Consider the following 13,326-nt stretch of genomic DNA (forward strand, 5'->3'; position numbering starts at 1 on the left):
GAATCCACATCCACCACTTCCGCTGGCAGCTCATTCCACACTCACACCACCCTCTGAGTGAAGTGGTTCCCTCTCAGATTCCCCTTAAATATTTCACCTTTCACCCTAAACCTATGAGCTCTCATTCTAGTCTCACCCAAACTGAGGGGGGAAAAGCCTGCATGCATTCACCCTATCTATACCCCTCATAATTTTGTATACCTCTATAAGATCTCCCCTCATCCTCCTGTGCTCCAGGGAATAAAGTCCTAACCTATTCAACCTTTCCCTATGACTCAAGTCCTGGCAACATCCGTGTAAATTTTCTCTGCACTCTTTCAAGCTTATTGATATCTTTCCTGTAGGTAGGTGACCAGAACTGCACACAATACTCAAGTTTGGCCTCAGCAACATCTTATGTAACTTCAACATAACATCCCAACTCCTGTACTCAATGTGCTGACTTATGAAGGCCAATGTGCTAAAGCTCTCTTTACAACCCTTTGATGCCACTTTCAAGGAATTAAGGATCTGTATTCTCAGGTTCCTTTGTTCTACCGCACACCTCGGTGCCCTACCATTCACTGTGTAAGTCTTGCCCTAGTTTGTCCTCCCAAAGTGCATCCCCTCACACTTGTCTGCATTAAATTCCATCTGCCATTTTTCAGCCCATTTTCTCAGCTGGTCCAGATCACTTTGCAAGCTTTGATAGCCTTCCTTGCTGCCCACTACGCCCCCCAATCTTCATGTCATCTGCAAATTTGCTGATCCAGTTTATCACACTATCATCCAAATCATTAATATAGATGATAAACAACAACGGGCCCAGCACCGATGCCTGCGTAACACCACTAGTCACAGGCCTCCAATCAGAGAGACAACCGTCTACTACCACTCTCTGGCTTCTCCTGCTAAGCTACTTATACCATGCAATACCTGAACATGCTTTTAATTCACTTCTTTTTAGATATTACACAGTGGAATAATAAATATTCCAGTGAATGCAGTAAGTTTAAAAGGAGTGCAGGGAAACAATGCCCCAATAAGTTTCAAGGGAGCATGAGAAACAGAACCAGGTGAGTTTCAAGGGTCCTGGTGAGTTAGATGGAGCCTGGGAACTTTGGCTCCAGTGAGTTACAGGGAGTGTGAGAACTGGGGCCCCGGTGAGTCAGAGGGAGCATGGGAACCAGAGCCTCAGTGCATTAGAGAGAGTGTGGCAACAAGGGCCCTGGTGTGTCAAAAGGACTGCAAGAGTCAGTATCTGGTGAGCCAGGTGCTGAACCATCAGGATTTCTAAACAATGAGATTGCGGATTACTGGAGTTTATCTTTACATATTGGACATTGGAAGTGTGCTTATTTGCACATTTCCCTCCCATCTTCCCCTGCCATGTTTTGAAGGCCCTGATTCAGACTGGGCTACAGTGGACTTGCCTTTGTTAACTTGCCCAAAGACCTTTATTCGTGGGGTGAGCCTAGGCTAGGGACATTCGGAGCTCCGTACAGATCCCAAATGTTGCCAGCTTGATCCTCAAAGTGACTCAATCCAATATTTAACTTTATATTTCTGCTTGAATATTGCACAACTGAAGGTTTGAAAAGGTTAAGTTTAGCATTGCTTGTCCCATTGTTGGATAAATCTCAAATCTGAACACCAACTCCAAGTCACACACCATCCTGACTTGGAAATTTCTTGCCATTCCTTCATACTCAAAGGGTCTAAAACCTAGAACTTTCTACCCAACAACACAGTGGGATTACCAAAAGGATGACAAGAAGATGGCTCACCACCGCATTCTCATATTCACACAAATAGGGATGGATGATAAACATTGGCCTTCCTGGGGATACCCAAACCCTAAAAAAATGAATAAATAAAACAAAATCCCAGAAGGGTGCACTAGCCCTGCAAGGAAACAACAACCCTCCATGCTCCTCCTGGCACTCTCCCGCCTTCCCTTCCCATTAGACCCACCTGAAATGGCCCTCCCCCCGGCTGTCACATTTCCCATGCTAGTAGCTGCCCCCCTCCTGTTTCCAGCTGCAGTTATGTTTGTTTTTGGTTTACAGCCAAAGGAGTTAGGATATTTTGCTGAAAACCGTGTAGAATCTTTCACTATTCTGACAAATAAATTGCTTTTTATTTTCCACAGCCATTAAAGATTGCCATTTTTGGACCACCAGCAGTGGGGAAAACCTCAGTGGCGGAGAAGCTGGCCAAGCATTACAAGCTGCACCACATCAAAATTAAAGATGTCATCACAGAGACTATAGCAGACCTGGTATGTGTACACTAACTGGGCACGAATGAAGTCTGGGATAAGGAGAGACCACTTGAACTGTCCTAGCCCTCTCCTCCAGTCCTCTTCTGATCATCCAGCCCCAGTAATCCTACCTCTTCCATCCTGCCTGGCAGGTTGTTCCAGAGCCAAGGGAAAATTTTATTCTTGGACTAGAGTTTAAATTCGCTGGTTTCTGCTTATCTCTGCTGCAGTTTTCCTGGCTATTTTAGAACCATAGAACACTACAACAGAGAAAACAGGCCATTCGGCCCTCTAGTCTGTGCCGGAACTTTATTCCGCTAGTCCCATTGACCTGCACCCAGTCCATAACGGTCCAGACCTCTCCCATCCATGTATCTATCCAATTTATTCATAAAACTTAAGAGTGAGCCCACATTTACCATGTCAGATGGCAGCCTGTTCCACATTCCCACCACTCTCTGAGTGAAAAAGTTCCCCCTAAGTCTTTCCCCTTTCACCCTAAAGCCATGTCCTCTCGTACATCTCTCCTAATCTAGGTGGAAAGAGCCTGCTCTCATTTACTCTTGCTTTAAAACATTTTAAATGCTATTTAATATTTTATGTGCTGCTGTGTGATCCAATTTAATAATTGGCTAGGTTTATAAAGATTGAGTTTTTCTAATATTTCCCAGCAGTGTGTTCTCTTCCTCTGTGGGATCATTGTTACGGTACTTCAGTCATGTACCTTTATGAAGCCTTTATTGATTTGCATTTATTTCCTGTGGCTCAGTTCGTAGCACTCATGCCTCTTGAATCAGAAGATTCTGGGTTCAAATCCCATTCCAGAGTTTTGAGCATGAAACCTCAGCTGACAGTTCTGAGGATGGTTCCCAGAATGAAAGGGCTTACTTATAATGAGCGTTTGTCGGCTCTTAGCTTGTATTCATTGGAGTACAGAAGAATGAGAGGGGACCTCATAGAAACATTTGGAATGTTGAAAGGACTGGACAGAGTAGATGTGGTTAAGCTGTTTCCCCTGGTGGGTGAGTCCAGGACCAGAGGGCACAATCTTAGAATTAGAGGGTACCGGTTTAAAACAGAAATGAGGAGAAATTTCTTTAGCCAGAGGGTAGTGAAATTATGGAATTCTTTGCCACGTACAGCTGTGGAGGCCCAATCATTGGGGGTGTTTAAGGAGGAGATTGATAGGTATCTAATTAGTCAAGGTATCAAGGGATACGGGGATAAGGCTGGAAATTGGGGCTAGATAGGAATAGTTTTAGTTTAGCTCATGGAGCAGACTCGATGGGCCGAATGGCCTACTTCTGCTGCTTTGTCTTGTGATCTTGTGAGGTGCTGTAGTGTCAGAAGTGTTGGCTTTCAGACAAGATGCCACATTTCCGTCTCTTAGGTGGATGCAAATGACCCCACAGCACTTCTTTAAAGAACAGCAAGGGAGTTATCTCTATTGTTCTGTCTACTATTTATCCCTTAATCAACATTAGTAAAACAGATTATCTGGCCATTATTACGTTGCTGCTCACGGTGACTTGCTGGGCATACATTAGCTGTCATATTTCATTCATTACCACAGTAACTATATTTCAAAAGTCCTCCATTAGTTAAAAAATGCTCTGGGGTAGCCTAATAAGATGTCAAAGTTGTAAATAAAAGCAAGCAAGAAGAAGATATATAAGTAGATGCGAAAACCAAAAAAAAACAGGAAATGATGGAAACAGTCAGCCGGCCAGGCAGCATCTATAGAAGGAGGAGCAAGAGTTCTAATGAAAGGTGTTGGCCTGAAAAAATTAAAAATCTTCAAAACAGCTTGCTGGAACAAGTTGACAGTGGACAAAACAAATGTCTTTGTTCTCGCCACATGGTGGACGAAGTGGAGGCTGTCGTTCTGTGAGACTGTTCTTGTGACCACCGTTTTGTGAACTGGTTTTCTGAACTAATCCTTGCTGGATTAAAGTAAGGCCCTACCGATAATCTGCTAAATCAGAGATGAATTGACCTGTATGATTGGTATGCAAGACAAGTTTTTCACTGTACCTCGGTACGTGACAATAATAAACCAATACCAATACCAAATAAGAAGTTATTTGTGGGATGTTCTTTGATAAAATAGAAGAATAAACACGGGTTTATAAGAAGAATAGTCTGTGTCCGTAAACTGAAATAACCTGAGCTCAGTGTCTGACGTGAACTGGCTGTAACTGGTTTGAAATGGCCTGATTCAGAGAAAAGCAAATAAGTGACATCAAGAGGCATATCCTTATTTGGGAGAAGAGCAATGAGGCAATGCTACCTGTGGCCTTGGGCCAGAGCCAATGAAAGGTCGACACAGACTAGCCCAATAGGTCAGAACCAACAGAATCGAAGCATAACGGTGCAGAACTGATAATGAAAAGGAATAAAAATCAAGGATTTCAGAGGTAGAGCAGCAAGAATTCCGGAGACTATCTATTGCAAGGAAGTTCCCTTGTGCCTGGGGCAGGGAGAAGAAAGATCAAAAGTTTGGCCAACGGGAGATCCCCTATTTCGATGTTATGAGTTATTTGGCCAGGGGTCAATATAATTTGAGTACTGGTACAAAGAGGAACAATAGCATTCAGGAACCTAAGTCATTGACCTGGGGTCAATTATAACAAGGTTATGTGGATAGTTACGTTGATACATAAAATGTGCGAGTTTGGAATTAAGACTCGTGTGGTCATTTACCTAACCTAAGTTAGTTGGCCAAGTCAACAAAGGTCTTCAACTTGAAACGATTACTCTGTTTGCCTTTCCACAGATGCTGCCTGATCTGTTGAGTGGGTCCAGCATTTTCTGTGTTTTTATTATTATGGACAGATGTATTGCTTTATGAGATTACTTCTCTTTGCTAGCTTTCTCTCCTACTTATCCTGTTTTCCGCATTTCTGTAAAATAAGTTTTAAAAAAGTTATAAAAATATTATTAAAATCATTTCACAGGATGTTAAATAATTACAATCGTTACAACAAAATAATAATTAACCTATGTTATTCTTTCTACCCTACAATCTTAATGTAAATGAATGGACTCACAAATCCTGTACCAGGTCAAACCCGGGGCAGAGTCCAAGAGTAGCTTCCCCGGCGTACATACTGGAGAATCAAAACAGGTTCCTGCTCCACTGTGAAACCTGCAGCAAAGCACAGCCAGGCAATCATAACAGAACAGTAAAAAAAATCTGCTGGAGGAACTCAGCAGGTCGAGCAGCATCTGTGGAGGGGAAAGGAATTGTTGACATTTTGGGTCGAGACCCTGCATCGTGCCTAAGAACTGAGAGGAGTAATAAAGACGAAAGGAGGAGGGATGAGACAGGGGCCAGGAGGTGATTGGTGAGGCATGATGGACATATGGGAGGGGGAGGGTTGGAGTTGGAAGGCAGGTGGGTGATAGAAGCAGACAAGGGGGAATAAAAAGGGAGGGGAGGACGAAGGTGAAGGTGGAGGCTGGAGGGTGATAAGTGGGAATACAAAGGCGACAAGTGCTAGAATCTAGAATCTTGTGTCTCTAATCATGCCAACTGTACTAAGGGAATCTTCCTGGTACCAACAGCAAAGAGCATCAGCAGCTCGAGCAACTTGAAGCCTTTCTCCAAAACTAGAACAGTTTCATTTTTACAGCTTTATATCACGCTGCATGTTTGTCACCGTAGGAATTAAGGAGCTCACAGGCCGATGCTGAGGAAGCTGAAGAAGGTGAGGAAGAAGATGATGAAGGGGCTGGAGACGGAGATCCCCAGGAACTCCTCGACCAAGTCAGAGAAAATATGGACCAATCTGGTGGTAATTGACAGAGTTTAACTGCATTTATTTTTACTTATGAATAAATGTACCAAGAGTGTAAATGTAAGAGTTCAAAACCTTTTAAATGCTGCTTCAAATTATAAGGCCAAAGGTTGACCAGATGCATGGAATACATGGGGTGGGGATGCAGTGGATCTGCAGGCAATGTAGCTGCCTCACAGTTCCAGTGACCCACATTTGATTCTCACCGCCGGTACATTGTATGTGGAGTTTTCACGTTTTCCCTGTGACTATAAAGGTTTCCCCTGAGTGCTCTGGTTTCCCCCCATATTCCAAAGACGTGCTGGTTGGTTAGGTTAATTGGGTACTGTAAATTACACTTATTGTAGGTGGCTATTGGGAGGAGAAGGGAATAATAATTGACGTGTGTGAGAGAATAGAAGTAAATGGGGGAAGTGGGATTGCTCGGAGAGCCAGCATAGACTCCATAGACCAAATGACCTCTTTTTATGTTGTATGGAAATATAAAATCCAGTGGTCCCCCAAAATCCATAATAGTCCTGAGTTCAGTTACTTTATTTGCAGTGCTTGTTTTAATCCCTTTTCTATTCTGCAGCACTTGAGTTCTGTGCAGAATGTAGTTAAATTGCCAATGGTAGAGCAGTGACACAATAAAGGAGCTGTGCTTAGACCAAACACAGTAACCTTCCAGAATATAAGAACAGAACCAAGAGCAGGAGTAGGCCATAGCGCCCTGGGTAACTGCTCTGCCATTCAGTAGGATCATGGTTAATCTGATCTTGGCTTCAGTTCCATTTTCTTGCCTGTTTCCCATAGTATTGATTCCGCCATTGTCCAAAAGCCTGTCGAGCTCAGTATTGATTACTTTCTATGATGCAGCCTCCACTGTGCTCTGGGGTAGTGGATTTGAAAGATGCCTGATGTTTGGCAGGGGTAGAAGGAATTCCTACTTATCTCAGTCTTGTGGGTGACCCCTTATTCTGAAAATATGCTTCTTAGTTCTACATTTCCCCATGAGGGGAAACATTCTCTCAGCATCTATCCACTCAAGCCCCCTCAGAATCTCAAGACAGGCCAATAAATTCTTAGATAGGAGAATCATGTGATACAGAGTTAATGCAGGAAAGTGATGCTAAAGTAAAAGATAAGTGATTGAATTGCAGAGCAGGCATGGAGGTCAAATTATCTTCCAACTGCTTCTATTTCTTATGTTCTAGTGCTCTAAGATTTAGTCGCTTGCTACTTTCTGATATCCGTTCTCTGTGCCTTCCACTGATTTCTCACTTCATCCCACTCGATCAATGTTCTCTTTCCCTTATCAATCTCCAGTCTCTCATTTCCTGCCAATAACTGATGTCCTCTCCTTTTCACTAATCCCTGACCTCATCCTCCCTTCCAATTGGCTTTCTTAATACCCAACCTCCCCACCGCGCCCCCCCCCCCCACCCCCACCCCCACCAAGACACAGTACCTTTGCCCAGGACTGCAAGAAACTGCAGAGAGTTGTGGACACAGCTCAGCACATCACAGAAACCAGCCTCCCCTCTATGGACTCTGCCTACACTCCTTGCTGCCTCGGTAAAGCAGCCAACATAATCAAAGACCCCACCCACCCCGGACATTCTCTCTTCTCCGCCCTCCCATCAGGCAGAAAATACAAAAGCCTGAAAGCACGTACCACCAGGCTCAAGGGCAGCTTCTATCCCGCTGTTATAAGACTATTGAATAGTCCTCTAGTATGATAAGATTGACTCTTGACCTTACAGTTTACCTCATTATGACCTTGCACCTTATTGTCTGCCTGCACTGCACTTTCTCCGTAACTAACATTTTATTCTGCATTCTGTTATTGTTTTCCCTTGCACTACCTCAATGTATTGATGTAATGAAATGATCTGTATGGATGGCATGCAAAACAAAGTTTTTCACTGTATCTCAGTACATGTGACAATAATAAACCAATTTACCAATTTTAATTTACCAATTTACCTTGTTCCCTCCCTCCCGCTTTCCCAACACCTTTTTGTTGATGGCACTTTGGTCAAAATGAGCAAGGCTTTATTTTCACTGGTGAATTTGATTTGGAATTGCTGCATAAATACAGCAAGTTCACGGAATTCAATGTAATTTCAGTAGTGAAACAAACAATGAGTTGGTGGTTTCACAAAACTAGGGATGGAGTGAATATTTGAGCTTGGCGATACATTTATCCCTCTCCTGAAGTTAATGAAGTACTTGAATAACAATGGCCACTATTAGCCCCACTGCCATTTTTAGAGTAAATTCTGACCCAATTACCTGCAGTCAATCTTCATGGCTTTCTTTATATTTACTTTCCCACACCTTGCAGAAACCTGGATCTCTCAACATTTGTTTGTTGAGAGATCAGTAAGCTTCTTTCTGCATTCTAACTGTTGGACAATATGGATATTGATTCTGTAGGTCGCTTGGATGACACCTACATCATCAGGTTTATGAAGAAGAAGCTGTTATCTATGCCTTGCCAGAACCAGGGTTTTATTCTTGATGGATTTCCCAAGACCTTTTTACAAACTAAGGACCTCTTCGGTGGTAAGTTATGTTGGCCTCCATGTAGCCTGATGGTCCTGTCCAAAAGACACTGGGTCTGATTAGATTTGGGGAAAGATATGTAACTGCACAATAGTTGGAGAAACATGACTATAGTGGTTACGTTATCCTATTTGTGATTCAGAATATCTCAATGTGACAGCAGGGAAATTTAAATTTTGTTAATCAAATAAATTTGGGTTAAATCAGTAATGGTGACCATGGCCAAGGTCTCACTAATGTACAGTAGGGTCCTGTCCTTTCCCAGAGTAGCCTCAAGATAACTTGGCCCTGTCCGCAACGACTGCTGTTTTACCATCTCGCCCTGATTTTCATTCATGTGAGGCACCAAAAGACAATTGGGAGCCAACAAGAGGGACCATAACAAAGAATGGGAGAAAGAGAAAATTTGTAGTAAAGAATAAACAGGAATATTGAGATAGCAACAACTGGTGACAGAGCCATCCAGGTAGAGGAAAAACTGCAAAAATAAAAATGTAAAGATGTAGAAAGTTGGAGAAAACTGAGTACAAGAAGATACAAACTTTTTATTTTAGACTGTGACTGATGCTACAGCTTATGTTATTTTGAAATACATGTTTTGGAAATACGGAATACAGAAGGGTAGCTTTCCTGATAATATGTTCTTGCAAGAACTACAAAATTATCCTTAAATGTTTCTTGTTATTTGCTTAAAATTGTGTTTCAGCTTGTCAAAGTACCCTGGCTCCAGCCACAAACCTGCCCATGTTCCAGTGTTCCCAACTGCGACCCCTGCTCCAGCCGCACACTTGGCCCACAATCTGGACCCTGGCTCTGGTCACACTCCTGACCCACAGTCCAGACCTCAGCCCCAGTCACACTCCTGACCCATAGTCTGGACATTGGCTCACAGTCCAAACCTGGCCTCCCACCCAACCTGTAGTCCGGATCCCAGCACCACCACACACCCTGCTCACACTCTGGACTTGCTAGATGCCAGATCACTAGGATTTATGCACACAGACCAGATTATCAGAGTTTTACTTATTTAATTTCCTCATGCAGCTTAATAATTATACATCCAGAATAAGACAACACGAATTGTTTTATTGACGTAAATATGCATTGTTTTTGTCTAATATAGCTGTTTTATCCTAAAGAGTTGCTTTCCACATATCATCCCAGCAGAGACATGGCAGTGCTCTTGAAGACCTGTATTCATCCATGTCTATACTCACCTTCATTTTTATCTTTGTCTTACAATACAGCTGAGGAGGAGGAGGAAGAAGAAGGTGGCATGAACAAACTACCACAGTATGACAAAGCTATCACTCCTGGTTGGTAATGTTTCATTGTGTTTATAATTTGTAAAACTATCTCAATAATGTAAGAAACCCAAAGGTCACCAACCTGAAATGTGATCTCTGTTTCCCTCTCTGCAGATACTGCCTCACCTACTGAGTACTTCCACAATTTTCTTTTGTTATCACCTATTTCCTCACCTTTTTCTCCAGCTACCTACCTTCATCTAATCCACTGTTCAAGGCTCTTAAACCCCTACACATCACCGCTCTGTTATCATCTTCTCCTCTCAATGAAAAAGACCTGCATTTATATATCTCCTTTCATATTATCCCAAGTGCCTCTGAAGCCAATGAAGTTCTTTTGAAGACTGATCACCATTGTGATGTAGGGACCACAACAGCCAATCAGAACACAGTTAGCTTCTGCAATCAGCTTTGGAAATAATGGTCTGAGTCATGTTGTCTGTCACAGACAGCTCCAAAGGGAACCTCCAGCATTCAGCTGCACCCGGGATAGTAAATGTCACATTTACACCATTTGCCCAAGAGTCCAAGATGTGCTGATGCATCTGTCGACCAGCTTTCCTGCTGAACACCATGTGGAGTCCAACAATGGAGTCCTGATGTGATGGGATTTTCCAGTACTATACTGAGGAATCTGCTTTCACCAGACAGACCTAATGTAGGATTAAAATTCCTATTGAATGGGGATTTCCAACTTGAAATTGAGGAAAATCTAACTTTTACATTATTTACTTTTACTTATTTTGTTTCATTTAATGTTTTAAATTATTTCTTTGTGCTTATATTTTCAGAGATTGTTAATTTTTTAAACTTCTCTGAGCATCAGGGAAGTTTACAAGCTGTTCAAAATGCCTCGCAGCATTGACAGAGGTGAGGTTCCATGTCCAGCCTTGCTTCCTGTCAAAGAGTTTCAAGGCATTTTGGGGGAGGGCTTCAGCAGTTAGATGCATGTGGCCCAGTTGCCATGAGGCCTCACTGCACCTTGGTAGATGCCTCCCGAGTGCAGCGGTCAGTTTGTTCAGCCCTCCGCATCCAGCGCAGGTAATTAGAAGCAGGCGGTCTGCCTTGGCAGCTGGACAAATCCAACTTTATTTGGACCAGTGCTAGGGTGATCTGTTTTATCATGTTAATTAAGGGATAAAACTCATGACTCCATGGATAACTCACTGTCTTCTTTGAAATCGTGCCACTGGATATTTTATGTCCACTAGCAAGGGCGGATGTTGGTTTATTCAAAAATAGCATCTCAGCACTAACTTACTACTGCACCAGAGTGTCAGCCTAATTTTTTGTGGTCAGCAGTCTCAAGTGGGACTAAAGTTCATGATCTTCTGACTTGGTGCTTTCTGCTGAGCTACAGCTGATGGTGAAGGTACCTCCAAACAATACCATGCAACACTTATCATCAACATCATCTAACCCTTTACTGTTTTACCTTTAAAGTAACTCATTAATTTGTTTCTAAAACCCTGTTGAGCCTTCACCTGTCACAACCACTGCTCATAATTCAAACCCTGTATGCTTTTTCTCCGTAGAATACGTTTTTGCTTTGGAAGCTTCTGATGAGTTCCTGAAGCAACGCATCTTGAACCTGCCAGAGAGTGTTGTCGTTGGGACTCATTACACACAAGAAAGGTTCTTGCGTTATCTTGCCCATTATAGGGAACAGAACACGGAAGATGAGACCCTCCTGAACTACTTTGATGAGATTGAGATTCATCCAGTTCATATTGGTAAGCTTCGTTGATTTGAATGAAATAGCCGTATGTAAAGATGGCCATGCACAAGTTTACTATTACGTCCGCTTGAACTAACAACAATCAATCAATCAATATTGCATTGTAGTTTTTGCCAGTCCAACTTTGGGTTTGAGAGAATATTTGAACTGTATACCATAGGGCTGTAATAGAAACTCCCCTTTCCCAGTACTTTCTAAATGCTGGAAAGCTAGAAATAGCAGGTCCAAAAAGATTTAGGGGTCTATGATCATTACAGTATTATGTGTAGGAATGGAAGCTAACTGCAAAAGCTAATGGAAAGTTGGCCTAATCTCTAGAATGCAAGCACTAGAAGATAGGCTACAGTTATACTCAGTCATTATTAGACCCACTTGGAGTGTCGTGAATGGTTCTGAGCACCACATTTAAGAGTTTATATTGGGCCTTGGAGGGCATGCAGTGTGTGTTTACCAGAGTGAATTCTGGATTCCATGGGTTAATATTATGAAGAGAGGATACACAAACTAGGGTTGTATTCACTGGAATCTAGATGGTTGGGTTACTTGATAAAATGTTTCAAGATATTAAAGGGAACCGATAGCGAAGATAGGGAAACTATTTCCGAAACACAAGAGACGGCAGATGCTGGTATCTGGATCAACAAACAATCTGCGGGAGGAACTCAGTGGGTTGAGCAGCATCTCTGGGAAGAAAGGAATTGCCGATGTTTCGGGTTAAAACCCTACATGTTCCTCCAGCAGATTATTTGTTCCGCTGGTTAGGAGATCTACTATTAGGGGTGCAGGCTAAATATTAATGCCACGTCTTTCAAGCATGAAGGTAGCAAACTCAGATTTGGAGATACCTTGCACAAAAGCTACTAGATGCTAAATTGGTTATTAATTTTAAATCTGAGATTGATAGATTGTTGTTAACCAAAGAAATTAAAGGATACGGGGAAGTCAAGGAATAGGAGATTAGCTGTGATCTAGTTGAACAGTTGAACAGACTGTCTACTTTTCCCAGGTTCCTCTTCAATTTTAAATTGGGAGAAGGGTAGAAGTAGCTATTTACCCCGTGATGCATCTTGAATAACCATTCTTGTTCATTTTATGTAGAGTCAGAGAAGAGTTCCCACAAAATTAACTACATGCTACTTTGTTTTTGTTTTTCTAAGCAATTTTAGGCGTGTTGAGGGCTCAATAGCGTTGTGGTGCCTGAACATTCTTCCTCCTTTCTTTCATTTGTTTGCTGCTTGTGGTGATATTGAAGGAGGAATTTGAGGTCCAGATGAAGGGTCTCAACCTAAAACATCAGCTGTCCATTTCCCTCTAAAAATGCTGCCTGATCCACTGAGTTCATCTAACAGTTTGTTTTTTGCTCCAGATTTCAGCATCTGCTGTCTCTTGTGACTCTTACTTAAAATGCAGGGAATTATGCCTGATATTTTATGTGCTTGACAACGTAATTCACTTGAAATATTTTTAAAACCCTCAGACTCTGTAGTCTCAGTAATATCCATGAGTTTTTCATCCAACTGTATATCATGATTGAATTTAAAATAGTCACTGCCTTATAAGTTGTAATAGTATTTCAAATTGTATCATTCTCTCCCAGAGCTGCCTAGAGATCAAATTAATTGATAGCTGTCAACTCAGTGTAATTGGAACCATTGCATATAATGAACTATGTGCCAGTTGTGGGATCCA

At 42.2% G+C, this 13,326-nt stretch overlaps 1 protein-coding gene across 2 annotated transcripts in view; it reads left to right on the forward strand.

Moving 5' to 3' along the window:
- The window catches only part of ak7b (adenylate kinase 7b), a 43,443-nt gene that overhangs the window by 19,354 nt on the left and 10,763 nt on the right, over nucleotides 1-13,326 (forward strand). For both annotated transcript variants that reach the window (XM_052019123.1, XM_052019129.1), the window contains exons 11-15: nucleotides 2,132-2,260; nucleotides 5,910-6,039; nucleotides 8,464-8,592; nucleotides 9,840-9,908; nucleotides 11,435-11,632. In XM_052019123.1, the coding sequence (XP_051875083.1) occupies nucleotides 2,132-2,260; nucleotides 5,910-6,039; nucleotides 8,464-8,592; nucleotides 9,840-9,908; nucleotides 11,435-11,632 (655 nt within the window). The remainder of the gene's footprint in view (nucleotides 1-2,131; nucleotides 2,261-5,909; nucleotides 6,040-8,463; nucleotides 8,593-9,839; nucleotides 9,909-11,434; nucleotides 11,633-13,326) is intronic.

The sequence above is a fragment of the Pristis pectinata genome, chromosome 1 (genome assembly GCF_009764475.1).
Source record: "Pristis pectinata isolate sPriPec2 chromosome 1, sPriPec2.1.pri, whole genome shotgun sequence".
Lineage (NCBI taxonomy): Eukaryota > Metazoa > Chordata > Chondrichthyes > Rhinopristiformes > Pristidae > Pristis > Pristis pectinata.